Source organism: Plecotus auritus (genome assembly GCF_963455305.1).
Source record: "Plecotus auritus genome assembly, chromosome: 5".
NCBI lineage: Eukaryota > Metazoa > Chordata > Mammalia > Chiroptera > Vespertilionidae > Plecotus > Plecotus auritus.
The window spans coordinates 59,437,581-59,452,830 of record NC_137776.1 but is presented as its reverse complement, the minus strand read 5'-3'; the positions used below and the strand labels follow the sequence as shown (position 1 = coordinate 59,452,830).

At 45.9% G+C, this 15,250-nt stretch overlaps 2 protein-coding genes across 15 annotated transcripts in view; one reads left to right on the top strand and one right to left on the bottom strand.

Moving 5' to 3' along the window:
* The window catches only part of TANC1 (tetratricopeptide repeat, ankyrin repeat and coiled-coil containing 1), a 244,458-nt gene extending 232,028 nt beyond the window's left edge, over positions 1-12,430 (top strand). For all 12 annotated transcript variants that reach the window (XM_080669582.1, XM_080669579.1, XM_080669577.1 and 9 more), the window contains 7 exons: positions 1,263-1,386; positions 1,682-1,857; positions 4,762-4,894; positions 5,536-5,627; positions 7,543-7,689; positions 8,580-8,680; positions 9,337-12,430. In XM_080669582.1, coding sequence (XP_080525708.1) covers positions 1,263-1,386; positions 1,682-1,857; positions 4,762-4,894; positions 5,536-5,627; positions 7,543-7,689; positions 8,580-8,680; positions 9,337-10,759 — 2,196 coding nt within the window. In that variant the 3' untranslated portion in view covers positions 10,760-12,430. The remainder of the gene's footprint in view (positions 1-1,262; positions 1,387-1,681; positions 1,858-4,761; positions 4,895-5,535; positions 5,628-7,542; positions 7,690-8,579; positions 8,681-9,336) is intronic.
* Positions 12,431-13,227: 797 nt separating this feature from the next.
* Positions 13,228-15,250, bottom strand: part of WDSUB1 (WD repeat, sterile alpha motif and U-box domain containing 1) — a 49,454-nt gene continuing 47,431 nt past the window's right edge. For 2 of the 3 annotated variants that reach the window (XM_080668110.1, XM_080668111.1), the window contains one exon: positions 13,228-13,750. In XM_080668110.1, the coding sequence (XP_080524236.1) occupies positions 13,593-13,750 (158 nt within the window). In that variant the 3' untranslated portion in view covers positions 13,228-13,592. The remainder of the gene's footprint in view (positions 13,751-15,250) is intronic. The other variant, XR_013960598.1, reaches the window with a different exon arrangement.

Sequence of the window (15,250 nt, the reverse complement as noted above, 5' to 3'; positions counted from 1 at the left end):
AGAGCAGCGTTCAGTTATCGGCTCCTTCATTTTGTCAACCGTGGCCACGTACCTACCCCATGCCTGGCACCAGGTTACACACAAGCAACAAACAGATAAATGCATCTTACCGTGTTCATAATAGGGAGAATTTTCTAGACCCAAGTTTGCATCATGGTATTGCATCTCTCCTGATTCCTGCCGGTTCTGTTGGTAGGAGCTGTGAAACCCCCCCGCCCAATATTTCGGCTTTTCTCCCTTTGTTTCCCAGGCCTTGGTGTGTAGCATGCATTCCCTGTAACCCCGGCATGATGCCCTGGCTAATCCTCTCTCCTGGTCTGTTTCCTACGTCACGGGGAAGTTTGGAAAGCATTTGTTGGTGTATCAAGAACAAGAGAGCAATGGGAGTGTGCCCCCTCCTCCCATGGCAATCAAATGAATATGCAGAGAGAGACTGGACTGCCCCTGTGTAAAGCCATTCCCGCCTGGGTGGTAGTTGTATGAGATGCTTCTCTCGTTTCCTGGTTTTGCTCCCCAACCTTATCATGTGCACTGTTGAAAGGCATGGTCCCAGCCCTAGCCAGTTTGGCTCAGTGGATAGAGCGTCGGCCTATGGACTGAAGGGTCCCAGGTTCAATTCCGGTCAAGGGCACATGCCCAGGTTGTGGGCTCGATCCCCAGTTGGGGATGATTCTCTCTCATTGATGTTTCTATCTCTCCCTCTCCCTTCCTCTCTGAAATCAATAAAAATATATATTTAAAAATATATAAAAATTTTTAAAAAGGCATGGTCCCGAGCAAGACTCTCCTGCAGGCAGCTCTGCTGAAAATGGCCCACTGTGAACCTCAAACCACACACCAAGCTGAATCTCAGAAGGGGAGATTGCATGGGGTGTGGTGGGTGAAGGTTTCCCTGCACCCCATCTCTCTGCCTTGCACCCCACCTCCCCTGCGCCTTTTACTACAGAAGTGTCGCTTCAGCCCCCTTTAGTTCTGCTCAGTTATCCCATAAGCCCCGCTGTGGCTCTCTGGTCAGTACTTGATTGTGATTGGCACCCAGGTCCTGTGCTGGCATGGTTTTCAATGTATGCATCTGGAAGGAGATTTTGTTCAAAGGAAGACTATAGAAAACTGTTACAGGCCACACGGGTTACACAATTTAGAGGGGCTTTTAAAGGAAGAGAGTCCTTTTGCGACTTTTAAAGGTGGATAGTCCTGCCTGGGGATAGAGAACAGGGTGTAAAGTGGAGCAGGAGGATTGTAACTTGGTGTGTTTATTTCAGATTGTGAGATTGCTGTTGGAACGCGGCTGCGATGTGAACCTAAGTGACAAGCAGGGCCGGACACCCCTCATGGTAGCCGCATGCGAAGGGCACTTGAGCACCGTGGAATTTCTCCTTTCAAAAGGTAGCGGCACTGTCTGCTCCTCATGCGTTTCTATTGGATGGACAAAGAAAAGAGCTTTGGCGGACTCATTCCATACTTTCTGGTTCTAAGTCTAAGGCTTTTTGTTCCCGAAATTTTCTAACTGAACAAGGTGGAGAGAAGAGGCAATGAAGCTGCATACCCATTACTCGGCTTCAGCATGATAGTCAGGTCCCCGCGTCGGCTTCAGGCTTCACAGCACCTGCATCTGGGCTTTGTCTTGAGGAGTTCACGGTCTGTGATTGGGCTTTTTTTTTTCTTTTTCTTTTTCTTTCAGGTGCCGCCCTTTCTTCTCTGGACAAAGAGGGTTTGTCAGCATTAAGCTGGGCTTGTCTGAAAGGTCACAGGGCTGTGGTCCAGTTCCTGGTTGAGGAAGGAGCCGAGATAGACCAGATGGACAAGAACGGCCGCACCCCCCTGGACCTGGCAGCCTTCTACGGCGACGCAGAGACCGTAGGTACCGCCGGTGGTCACACTGCTCGCCTGCCCTGCGTGCAGAGCTGCTGCCGCAGAGAAACACAGACCCGAACCACATCCAGAGTGTGTGTGTGAATGAGTGTGTGTGTGTTTTGAGTGTGTATGTGTGCCTGAGTGTGTGTGCGTGTGCTTGCGTGCGCGCGTGTGTGAGAGAGTGTGTGTGTGCCTGAGTGTGGTGTGTGCCTGAGTGTGGTGTGTGTGTGAGTGTGAGTGTGTGTGTGTGTGAGTGTGTGTGTGTCTGAGTGTGGTGTGTGTGTGAGTGTGTGTGTGTTGTGTTGTAGGATATTTTTGTTTTTATTTAATTGTGTGATAGTCTATTCCAGAATGTAGTAAAGATTTGAATAGACTCTGAAAAGCTTAAAAATACATGATTACAAGCTGTATGTACAATGGATACACACACATGCATGTGTAGTTTAATTTTCTTATAGTAATCTGTATAAATAGAATTCTTATATAGATCATTTAAAAATCTCTTCTATGGATATGAGAAATTGCTAATCAGATAATTAGCTGGTTTGTTTTAAAGCCAATATGGCATTGTCTAGAATGCTTTGGGTACTATCTTTATCTCTTGACTGATGCTTAAGCCTAATTGAGATCTAGGGGATAAAACCTTAATAAACTAAGAGCTGAAAACTGTTTTTCAGGGTGGAAACCATGTCTTTGTCAGGATTCACATCTCTGGTACCCAGCAGGCACTAGAGGACTGCTCAGCCCAGGGGTGGGCAAACTTTTTGACTCGAGGGCCACAATGGGTTCTTAAACTGGACCGGAGGGCCGGAACAAAAGCATGGATGGAGTGTTTATGTGAACTAATATAAATTCAAAGTAAAGGAGCGGAGGGGAGAGCAAGAGAACCGGATAGAACAGCCGGATCCGGCCCGCGGGCCGTAGTTTGCCCAAGGCTGGCTCAGCCCCTTTAGAGTTAACCACTTTTGGATATTTAATATGTCTAGTGTCAGGATTACCTAGAGAGACAGGTGTTACGTTGCTAGAAGCTGCGGGCCTTGGAACAAACACCATCGTCGCCTGCACATCTGGGCCCTGATGCTTTTAAAAGGCAGTGACATTAGAGTTAAATGGTCTCTTATTTCCTGAGCATTGTAAACTGTACTTAATATTGATTTTCAGAAATAGCTATTTAACTGAACCTCACCTATCTACACTTTTACTTTTTATCTTGTACTATCTTACCAAATCCTATAGCTTATCAACAACAGGGAACAGTGAAGGAGTGTAGCATTCTAGTACCTTTTGAAAAACTTTGCTGAGCAAAATAACCTAAAATGTGCCACCAGAGCCATTTCTAAGAGAAGAGTTCTGTGTGTTAACTATACTCACCCTGCTGTGCAACCGATGTCTAGACATTCTTATCTTGCAAAACTGAAACTCCTTCCCCATTAAACAACTCTTCCTCATTCCTCCCTTCCCTGGAAACCCCCATTGCACGTTCTGTCTCCCTGCATTGGACTGCTCGAGGTACCTCATGAGTGGAATCTACAGGATCTGTCCTTTGCTGCCTGGCTTATTTCACTTCGCATAGTGTCTTCAAGGTTTATCCATGTGTGGCACGTGACAGGATTTTCTTCCTTTTTAAGGCTGAATAAATAGTCCATTATGTATATGCACTACATTTTCTTTACCCATTCATCTGTCTATGGGTGCTTAGGTTTTCTCCCCCTCTTGGTTATTGTGAATAGTGCTGTTATGAACATGGATATGCAAGTGTGTCTTTAAGATCCCACAAATTCTTTGAGATCTGCGCATATTCTTTTGGGTGTAGACCCAGACGTGGGATTGCTGGATCTAATGGTGATTCTATTTTTAATTTTTTGAAGAACCTCCCTACTGTGTCCCGAGTGGCTGCACCATTTTCCCTTCCCACCAACAAAGCACAGGGTTCCTATTTCTCCACATCCTCACCCACACTTACTATTCTCTGTTTTATTTGTTGTTTTTATGGTAGCCATGCTAACAATGTGAGGCGGCACACCCTCATTGTGGTGGTGATTATTTGCATTTCCGTAATAATTAATGATGTTGAACATCTTTTCATATGCATATTGGCCATTTGTATATCATCTTTGGCAAAACATCTATTCAGATCCTTTGCCCATTTTTAAATTGGGTCATTCAGGATTTTGTTGTTGACTTGTAGGTGTTCTTTATATCTTCTGGATGTATATCCCTCTCTTGTGATTTGGAACAGCAGGCGGGCTGATAGGGTGTATCTATCAGATCCACATGAAACTGGCTACCGTCTTCTTACTCAGGAAGTGGAGCCATTTGAGTGGCCAAAGTGGTTTCTCCTGTTGTTCTCTGTTTAGCCCAAGTGACAACTATTTTATCACATCAAACTGGTTGTTGTACCAGGGTTTCCAACGTGCCATCTTCATAGTCCCAATATTCAGGTCTTATTCCTAAGCCTTGAAGTGAGTTATCATCGGGTCCCTCTGATCCCAAGCTGCTCATCCGTCCAGCCTGCTGTGCGCCGCTGTGTGGGTCTGAGTGTCTCTGAGGTGCCCGTGCCCGGTGCCTTCTAAGTGATTGGGGCCCTGTCTCATCTCTGTGGCCTGGGAGGAGGTGAGACAGACGCATGGTGACATGTGCATGTACCGGCCTGTGGTATGCGAGTGTGTGTACACACGTGCCCCTCCCGGAGAGCCTCCCTGCTGATTCCAAATTCACGTTAACAGCGCGGGTTCTAGGTATGGATTGCCGCTGCTCTTCCGTGTTCTCTGTCAACTTCATTTCCACGCTAGGATCCCTAACGGCCAGAGGCACCAGTCAGGAGAAGCTCCTAAGCCAGGCGCTGCAGGTGGCCCAGGGACAGCACCTCTGCCAGGAGCCGCCCCTCATGCCTCTGTTCCCCTACAGGTGCTGTACCTGGTGGACAAGGGCGCTGTGATCGAGCACGTGGACCACAGCGGGATGCGTCCCTTGGACAGGGCCATTGGTTGTCGAAACACATCGGTCGTAGTCACGCTGCTGAGAAAAGGAGCCAAATTAGGTCAGTAAACGCCTCCGTTCAGCAGTGAGAGGGAGGGAGGGTGATCGGCTCCCAGGGTAAGCTGTCAGGTGTTTGGCCCTGGCCAGCATGGGTCAGTGGTTAGAGCAACATCCTGAGGCCCGAAGCATGCCGGGTTCGATTCCCAGTCAAGACAGGGCCGAGAGCATGGGAAGAGGGCAGAGGGATAGAGCCGAGGCATCTAGAGTGGGGGAGATGGCAGGCTGCAGAGGAGCGCACGCGGATGCTAGAACACACACCTCCCCTGCCAGTGGTCACGGGCATGGCTGGAAATGAAGGCAATTACTATGCAGCCTTGTTTAATTTTACCCCATGCCCATCGGCAGGGAGGGGTGGGTCGTGGCTGCTCTGCTGCACTAGTTTCCCAGTGCTTTCTCACCAGAACAACAACAGTTTGTGCCCAGTACAGTTCCCCTCCCAAGTGCTTGCTTAGTTCAGCGGCAGGTCAGCAGGGGTTCTGTCCGGGGCTGTGCTGCCATCTGGAGGCCGCAGGACACCCACCAGCAGTGGTCCCTGCCGCGGGGTCCCACCGCCTGTGATCGCAGTTGGGCTGGGCCCCGAAGATCTGCACTCCTTTCCTGCAAGGCCACTGAGGCGCCTCTCACTGCATGTTTATTTTGCAGGAAATGCTGCATGGGCAATGGCTACTTCCAAACCTGATATTTTGATTATACTTTTGCAGAAATTGATGGAGGAAGGAAACGTGTTGTACAAAGTAAGTGGTGTTGCCATGGCCCGCGAGCAGCCTCTTAGTTTGGTGCATAATGGACGTGGCTGTGTGGCTGCACGGGGTCCACGTAGCGTGGCTTCAGTAGACGTTCCAAGAGAGGCCACTGGCCTCGTGCCCAGGCTTTCATATCCTGACGGCAGAGGCTTCAAGGTAGAAGCACTTCTCCTGTGTGAGAGCCGTGATCTCTGAATGAGTCCCTGTGGCTGTCACCGTGGCCGCAGCCCCGGTGTGAAGGCAGCGTTGCTCCGGGTTTGACTGGCATGTCCCCCAGGAGACTCCTCAGTGCACGGAGCCAGGAGAGGCCGGAGAGGAGCACTCGGGAGACATTTCCGGAAGAGAGCAAGCCTTGCTTATCTTATTTTAGTGTCTTTAAGCTACTAGAGTGTGAAACTGTTTCTAGAGATGTTTTTAGTTAAGATATTAAGTAATATACACTGAGTGGCCAGATTGTTATGATCTCTGAATGCATAATAATCTGGCCACTCAGTGTATATATATATATTAGAGGCCCGGTGCATGAATTCGTGGCCAGGGGGAGGGGACATGGGCAGTTGGCCGGCCTGCCTGCTGGTTGAACTCCTGGTCGAGGGGACAATTTGCATATTAGCCTTTTATTATATAGGATATACACTGAGTGGCCAGATTATTATGCGTTCAGAGATCATAATAATCTGGCCACTCAGTGTATAACACTGAACGAAGTGTTTCCCATTTCCCCTTAGAAATGGAAATATGACTTATACATGAATAAGTCTGACTTTAAAGTAAATTTTCTAAAGACATCTAATTAGGTCAAAAGCAAACTTCAACTGGAAAGGGCCAGATAGTAACTATGGGAGGCTTTGCTGTTTGGTCTGTGTCACACCAGCTTCGGTGCTGTGTGGCCGAGGCAGCCACAGATGATACGTGAGCCAAGTAGCCTGGCTGCATCCCAAACTGTGTTAGTAAAAATCGGCGGCGAGCCACCTTTGACCCGCAAGCTGTATTTTGCCAACCCCTGGGTTAGTTAGATGCTTGGGCCATTTACATAGATCACTCTTCTTTCCTCGTCTGTGATTAGATAGAATTAAAAGATTCTAAAAACAAAAACCTAGATTATGGCCATTTTAATCCTTTTTACCAGGAGACGACAGCACTTGCAACGTTTTCAGTTTTTCCCTTTTCAGAATAATAACAAACAAATAGGCATGTTGCATGACCCAGCAGGGTTCCTGTCTAGGAATCAGTTTGAAATTGAGTTCAGAGTGTGTACTGTTGCGGCTTTGAAGTGGTTTTAATGTGAATTTTGGTCGGCAATTATGTTAGAAATACCAAGCCATTTTCAGCAGGCCGCACACCTGCTGCGCGGAACCAGCTGAGCATAGGAGATGGATTTCTTGAGCCTTGAAAATGACGCCTGGTGCTGTTCTGATTTTTAAAACCCATGCTTTCGTTCCTCTCAAAAGAAAAAATTATTATTCTACAGCAAGACTCGACTTGCCTTAGGACCTGCATTGTGTTTTCATTTGATTTCTGTTATGCTTAGCATTAAAATATCTCTATGAGATATAAATGATATATAAAATGAGAGACAGTCACAAAAAGGTTTTCAAAAATATATAACAGAAGATAATGTGCTGTGTTGAGATGGATAGTTTATCAGTTTGGCAGTTTACAGACGCCTTCCTGTGAAACCGGCTTCTGTCTCACCTTGTGAAGCTTAGAGCCAGGCGTCCGGCGAAGCCACGTGTGTTCACACTGGTTAGCGTCCGACTCCGGTTGTGGCGCTTTCTCTTCAGGACCCTTTGAGCGTGCCGTCATGGTTTCGGCAGTGGGGGGAGAATGACCTCTTTAGGGTGTGGGAGCTTTCTGTCTTGGAGCCTCTGGTACAGGATGACTGTCTGTGATGTTTGGATCCTAGAAAGGGAAGATGAAGGAGGCAGCCCAGAGATACCAGTATGCCTTAAGGAAGTTCCCTCGAGAAGGATTCGGAGAGGACATGAGGCCATTCAATGAACTAAGAGTTTCTCTCTATCTCAATTTGTCTCGCTGCCGAAGAAAAACAAATGTAAGTTGTGCCCCTCGTTCCAATCCTTCAGCCGTAGCCTGTCGTTGCAATGGGGAAGGCCAGCCCACCCATAGACCCAGTCATGGCCCCCCCCATCTGAGCTGCGTGCACATTGCTGCGAACCTGGCATATGGCACGCTGCTCCTCTTGGATGACTGTCCTTGGATCGCTCTCACTGCCCATCTCTCAGGGTGCTGACAGCGTGCACCTGGCTGTAGTTTCCTTTGCTTCAATGCAAACTGCTCCTCCCCTCCACTCCTCTCAGCCGCATGGGGCCAGCATAGTCAGAGCGGCCAATCCCCAGATTCAAATGGTAAAGTTCAACTCAACTGTATTGCAACCTACCTGGAGCTTACTATGTTTGCTAAGAAATTATGCCAGTAACTGCTTAAATTGTAACAAATAGTAGCTAACTCGGTTAATTTGTAACTCATAACTAGTAGATTTGTTTTAGTACTTCTCTCTTCTACTTCCTTTTTAACTTCACCCTCCCAACACCAAATCTGTTGACCTGTCTGCTTCTGGGCCCACTGTTCTGCCTTCCGTCCTGTTAGCGTGGATGACGCGCCCAGGCCCCCTCTGGGCTGACCCTCCCGTGTGTGCTGGGTCCATCTGCTCCCGCCTTCTGGTGCACGGCTTCTACCAGTGCTCTCTCCCAAATGGTCTATTTTTGCTTCTCTGTGGGACCCTCCTCTTAAGAATATTAATACGCTTTAACTATCTCCTAACTTTAAAAACTAAACAGAAAAACAAACGTGCCTTGCCCTTCATCTCTGTCCAGTTAAGTCCCAATTCTCTGCTAACCTTTAGAGCAAAACTCCTGTTAGACAGTTGCCTGTAATCATGTTCCAATGCTTCTTTTGACTCGTCTATTTAAATGTCGACACCAGGACTTTGGCATGGCAGAAGAATTTGCTTCCAAGGCGCTCGAACTGAAACCAAAGTCCTATGAAGCCTTTTATGCCAGGGCGAGAGCGAAGAGAAACAGCAGGTACTGTCTGGGGTTAGATGCGTGACTAGAGAAGCTTTCTTGTGCTTCTAGTATCAGAGCTGCTGTTGACTTGGGGGCTTCTGGCTCATAAGCAGTCCTGTGGGGCCTCTTATCCCTTTTCATCCTAAAGGGGTAGCTTCCAAGAGGCACAGGAGTAGGAATTATTAGCAATGGCTAAAACTTTTCTTCTGACACCTGCATGACTATTCCTTCCCTCCACCCCAGCTGACACTTACTGCAACATGAAGGTCCTAGGTGCCTTGTATTATCAAGTAAAACCGCCCACTGGAGACATGAAGTGGGGGTGGTGGAGAGGGGGCAGGAGGCATAGGACTTTAGAGTAAGAGGTGGTGTGGGGAGAGGGGAGAGGGAAGGTAACTGTAAGAGGATTCTGACAGCCACCGACTTACGCCCACTCTCATTCCCAGCCCAGTGGTCTTAATAGAGGCAGCTGGGCCTGAGTCACGCGGATCTGGCTTGGAATTAGCAGTCCTCATGAACTGAGTGACTCTAAGCTAGTTACATGGGACCTGTCTACCAGCAAGGGTTCAAGCCTCCGCGGCTCCCTTCTCTCATAGCCGCGCTGGGTTAGGAACAGCTGCTTTCAGAGCATGTGTTTGCTTGGCGTGTGACTGTACCTTCTCTTTCACATAAAGGCAGTTCGCGGCCGCTCTGGCGGACCTGCGGGAGGCTGTGAAGCTCTGCCCCACCAATCAGGAAATCAGGAGGCTCCTGGCCCGCGTGGAGGAGGAGTGCAAGCAGCTCCAGAGGAGCCAGCAGCAAAAACAGCAGTGCCCACCGCCCGCCCCTCCCACGGACTCGGATAACGAAGAGGAGGCCCCAGCCCCTGGGCCCGGTGACCACTTTCCCCTGGAGGAGGCGGAAGAGGAAACGTCTCCGCAGGACGGCCCCGTTTCCCTGACTCCCAGGCCCCACCCCTCTGTCCCGTCCCCGTACATCCGGAACCTTCAAGAAGGGTTACAGGCCAAGATGAGGCCCGCCTCGCCACAGAACCGGCCAGGAGCCGCCCAGCCCCCGAGGGAGCCCGTGGCGCAGCCGGGGTTGGTGATGCAGCCCACCAAGCAGGCGCAGATCGTGAAAACCAGCCAACACCTGGGCTCTGGGCAGGCTGGCGCGAGGAACGGGAGCATGAGAATGCAGGGCTCTTCTCCGCATCCTCCCCCGAGCCCCATGCCAGGCCGGATCTCGGCAGCCACCGCGGGCGGCAGAAGCCCGCACTCGGAGGGAGCAGGCCCCTTCACCGCAGGGTTGGGTCCAGGTCGGTTTGGGGAGCGGCTGGGCCCGGGCCACGGTGTCCAGCTGCAGCACAGCGAGAGTGGGGCTGCATACCCTCTACCAAGCAAGATCAAAAGCGCAGAGCGGCTCCTGTCTCACGCCTCCGGGGCCGTGGATGTAGCCCCGCTGGGCCAAGGCGGGCCAGTGAGCGGCAGCGACATGCGACACCCCGCTTCCCTCACCAGCTCGGGCTCCTCTGGGTCTCCCTCCAGCAGCATCAAGATGTCCAGTTCAACCAGCAGTTTGACGTCAAGCAGCAGTTTTTCCGACGGCTTCAAGGGCCAGGGACCAGAGGCTCGAGTCAAAGACAAGGCTGTTAACCTGGTCCAGAGCGGCACCGCCGAGCACAGACCGCGCAACACTCCGTTCATGGGCATCATGGATAAGACTGCCAGGTTCCAGCAGCAGAGCAACCCCCCCGGCCGCACCTGGCACGCTGCCGTGTCGGAGGGGCTGCTGCCACACACACCTGCAGCCGGCCTGCAGGCCTCGAACTCGGAGAAGCCCTCTCTCAAACAGGCGGCCGGGTATCACAGCCAAGCCAAACCCTGTGCCGTGTCCACCCTGGGGGGCAGTGTCCACAATGGGGCACCCGGGAAGGAGCTAGAAGAAAGGAAGTGCCCGGTTCCAGCCCACTGTCAAGATAACAGGATAACCAAGACTGTTTCTCATCTGTACCAGGAAAGCATCTCTAAACAGCAGCCGCACATCGGTAACGAAGCCCACAGGAGTCACCTTCCCTCCGCCAAGCCAAAGCGGTCATTCATAGAGTCAAATGTGTGAGCCCGGAGACCCGCTGGGGGAATTTGAAAAACTGTGTTGGCTCTTGGTGGTAATGAAAGTATTTTTTTATGAGGAAAAATTACTTTTTACCCATATTTTTGTTTCTTTTTTCCTTGGGAGCGGATCAGATTTACTTGAAAAATGTGGGATAAAATTTCTTTGATAAATACAAGTCACCATCAATAAGAATGCTAACCAGAATTGAAAACTACAATTAGTTATGCCTATTAAGTTAAACACTTAAGGCAGCCAAATAACTTGTGCTTTTCTCTTATGAAATTGTTTGGTTTTTATCACTTTTCTCCTAGCCTTAGCTATGTGATAAAATCATAATATTTCTTAGAGAATATAAATGTCTAGTCCTCTGCTATATGGCAAAAATCATACTATTTCTTAGAGAATATAAATGTCTAGTGATAGTTTTAACTCATGACTAAATTGCCAGATGATGTATTCTGGAAAAGATAGAATTTTCTAGTTACAGTTCCATTGAGTCAAATCCCAGTTTATAGATCTATCTATAAAATTAAGACCCCAGTGATTTCTAGCTGAATGTGTGTGACTATAAATGTTATATACCTGATTTTCTTAAGCAAAATACAAGAACAGCCAAGTATTGTTCCCTTCATAGCTGTCCCCTGAAGAGGATTAAGCACTTATTTCTGTTACAGTTTTCATTAAACATATTTTTATAGCACCTTTTTTGAGCTATATTCCCATTTCAAGTTGTCTTAATGTTTGGAAACAGTGTAAGCTATATGGAATCCTGATTGGTGGTTAAGTTGGATTTGGGCTAGAATATTAAGAATATAGCATTCTCGGTGACATAAATTGGCTTTCAATTGGTTCCCAAACCGCTTTTAACAGGGATAGCACTCCTGCAACAAGCCTTCAAGGTCCTTTAAGGACAATATTTAATTTGAATCCTTAAAGTCTGGTTCGTTGGTTGTTTTTGTTTTATTACACAATCATTACTTTATAGTCACATGTTGTATATATTAAATAGCCAAGTGTATCCAGACTTGTATATACTATTTCAAGTAGCTAACCTTTAAAAAAAAAAAAAGTCATATATTTGCATGTTCTTTGTAAACGTCATCCATGCTGGTTATTGCACTGAACACTATATTATTATGGCATGTTAACAGTGTACCAGTAACGGCACTTTATTTCATTTATATGAACACCTTTGAGGTGCTACTTAAGTTCAAACTGATGTATTATTCATTTGTAAAGATAAGGTACAGGAATGAGCCTTGGATTAAAGGTATTTTTATATGAAAATGGTGTGCTATTGAAGGATGTTAAAATGCTAGTTTGAGAGAGGTGGGAGTGTGTTTGTTTTATACGTTGGGATGTGAAATTTATTTTCTAGAATTGGGGAGAAGGAAGTTCTATATTTACAAAATGTTTTAAAAATGATTCGTCATAATGAAGTTCCTGTGAGCATCTTTATGGTTTTGTACGAATAGGAATCTTCTGGTGTTATTCTTCAACATTTGTTCCTGTTGTATTTTGTCATTGTTTTATAAGCTTTTCATGAGTTCTGCTATAACTTCTATGGCTTATTTATTGTTTTCTTTAATATTTGTGAGTCTTACTCTTTTGTTATGTAGTTTTGTTTCTGCACAACTACTGTACTTTTCCACATGGAATAAAGACTATTAATAGAATTTGTTTTTGCATTACTTTAAAGCAACCATGGGTAAGTAGAAAATGTCCTAGTGACAACTATCTGCCTTGCTTTACTCCAGGTGATCTTGTTACCCTAGAGCAGTGGTTGGCAAACTCATTAGTCAACAGAGCCAAATATCAACAGTACGATTGAAATTTCTTTTGAGAGCCAAATTTTTTAAACGTAAACTTCTTCCAACGCCACTTCTTCAAAATAGACTCGTCCAGGCCATGGTATTTTGTGGAAGAGCCACACTCAAGGGGCCAGAGAGCCGCATGTGGCTCGCGAGCCGCAGTTTGCTGACCCTAGAGAAACAGTGAAAAGCCTATTTTCATAGTAATACTACTAAATGCCTATTTAATTTCATTTGGTCATAATCTTAAAGGTGTGACAGCTTCTAGAAATCCCAAAATATTCAAGGGTCAAAATTAGTCTTTTTGCCTGAAACGGGGAAGCAAGCATGCCCATCGCCGTGGTGTGGAGCAGGCAGGCCCTGCAGAGAGCAGAGAACCATGCGGAGCGGGCCTAAGCCATCAATAGGACATTCCCGAGGGCTCCCAGATTGTAGAGGGTGCAGGTTGGGCTGAGGGGCACCCCCACAACGAATTTCATGCACCGGGCCTCTAGTATCTAATAAGAATAAAATTGAGCATTGCAATTTAAAGTCGAAGTAAAACTTTATTCTCTAAACTCTAGAGGTTCAGATATTTTTCACTGTATGAAAAGGCTTTTATAGTAAAAATAGAAAAGAGGTTAGATGTGTTATTTAGCCCATATATATATATTTTTTTTAAATATATTTTATTGATATTTCACAGAGAGGAAGGAAGAGGGATAGAGAGCTAGAAACATCGATCAGCTGCCTCCTGCACACCTCCCACTGGGGATGTGCCTGCAACCAAGGTACATGCCCTTGACCGGAATCGAACCTGGGACCCTTCAGTCCACAGGCCGACGCTCTATCCACTGAGCCAAACCGGTTTCGGCTAGCCCATATATTTTAAAGAATTAAAATAGATACTAGTCTTTGTAGGTAAATTTAAGAAGTTTATCTTTCTCCTGTTTTGCTTTTAATAATGTCCAATTAGTATTTACCTTTAAATCATTCAAATGAGATCACTGATAAAATGTAAATAATACAATATAATATAAATAATTTTATTTTTGATATGTCTCTAGCCATCGATTGATGGCCATTTTCAGAGTCCTATTTGGTATAAGTACTGCTGAAGGAAGAACAAGATTTGTCATGGGACTTGTACGTTTCTTTTTGCTGATCCAGTTTTCCATTGCTTCCTTTTCATATGAATAGCCATCTAAAACAAAACAAAACACAAATTATTTGCAATGTAGAAAAAGGAAGTTAGGATCACTAAAATGAGTTGGATATAAAAAACTCCATTGCCAAGGTCTTTGTGATATATCACTACTACCAAATATTTCTGCCACAGTACACTAATTTCTAACATTTAAGATGCATTAAGACTGCACAAATTACCTTGAATAGTGTCAGTATTTTACTGATTCATTTTGAACACTACAACTGAAAAAGAACCCTATCAAAATTCAGATGTAGTGAAAAGGAAGAAAAGAGCCAGGCAGAGGATAGTGGTACTAAAGATACATAAGAACAGATACTGAGAGATTCTAGAACTAGTCCCACTAAGGACTTGACAGTAAAGGTATGTATGATGCAAAAAAAATTTTCAAATCCACTGGCTAAATTTGTAATGCCATGTTCTTGCAAAATTCTTTGCCTTTGCAAGTAAAAAGATTGGAGTTTTTGCTTCACTACACTTTTTTATACTGCTAGCCCTTTCTCTTAAACTGAAAATGTTAGTCCCTTAATTATATGTACAAAGTTACCTATTTGCTTTAATCTACAATGCATACAACTGTTTCAAACAGACAATGCCTACATGTTACTAACAGAAGAGATCCAGTAGAATTGTGTAATGGCAAAACTGTTTGAAAAACACTTGAAAAAAACTTCTGATTATGTTACCAACTTGACATATAATTTGGTCCATTTCCTTTTAATCCTCTCAATTTTTAGAGATTTGGTTTTCATGATTGATTTTAACTCTATACATTCAAGTGGTTTCTAAGTAAAAACTGTAAAACAAGGTACATTCAGAGGAGTCCTTTCTATGTCCCTTCTCTTATAGGTAACCATGTATATTAGTTTTTTTTATTTTATTAAGGTATTATATATGTGTCCTTATCTCCCCATTACCCCCCACCACCCCTCACTCATGCCCTCACCCCCCTGTTGTCTGTGTCCATTGGTTAGGCTTATATGCATGCATACAAGTCCTTTGGTTGGTCTCTCCCCCTTACCACCCCCCGCTCCCCTATCTTCCCTCTGAGGTTTGACGGTCTGAAAGATGCTTTCTGTCTCTGGATCTGTTTTTGTTCATCAGTTTATGTTGTTCATTATTTTCCATAAATGAGTGACATCATGTGATATTTATCTCTCTGACTGGCTTATTTCGCTTAACATAATGCTCCAGTTCCATCCATGCTGTTGTAAATGGTAAGAATTCCTTCTTTTTTACCACAGCATAGTATTCCATTGTGTAGATGTACCACCATTTTTTAATCCATTAATCTGCTGATGGGCACTTAGCTTCCAAATCTTAGCTATGGTAAATTGTGCCGCTATGAACATAGGGGTGCATATATATATCCTTTCTGATTGGTGTTTCTAGTTTCTTGGGATATATTCCTAGAAGTGGGATTACTGGGTCAAATGGGAGTTCCACTTTTAGTTTTTCAAGGAAACTCCATACTGTTCTCCACAGTGGCTGCACCAG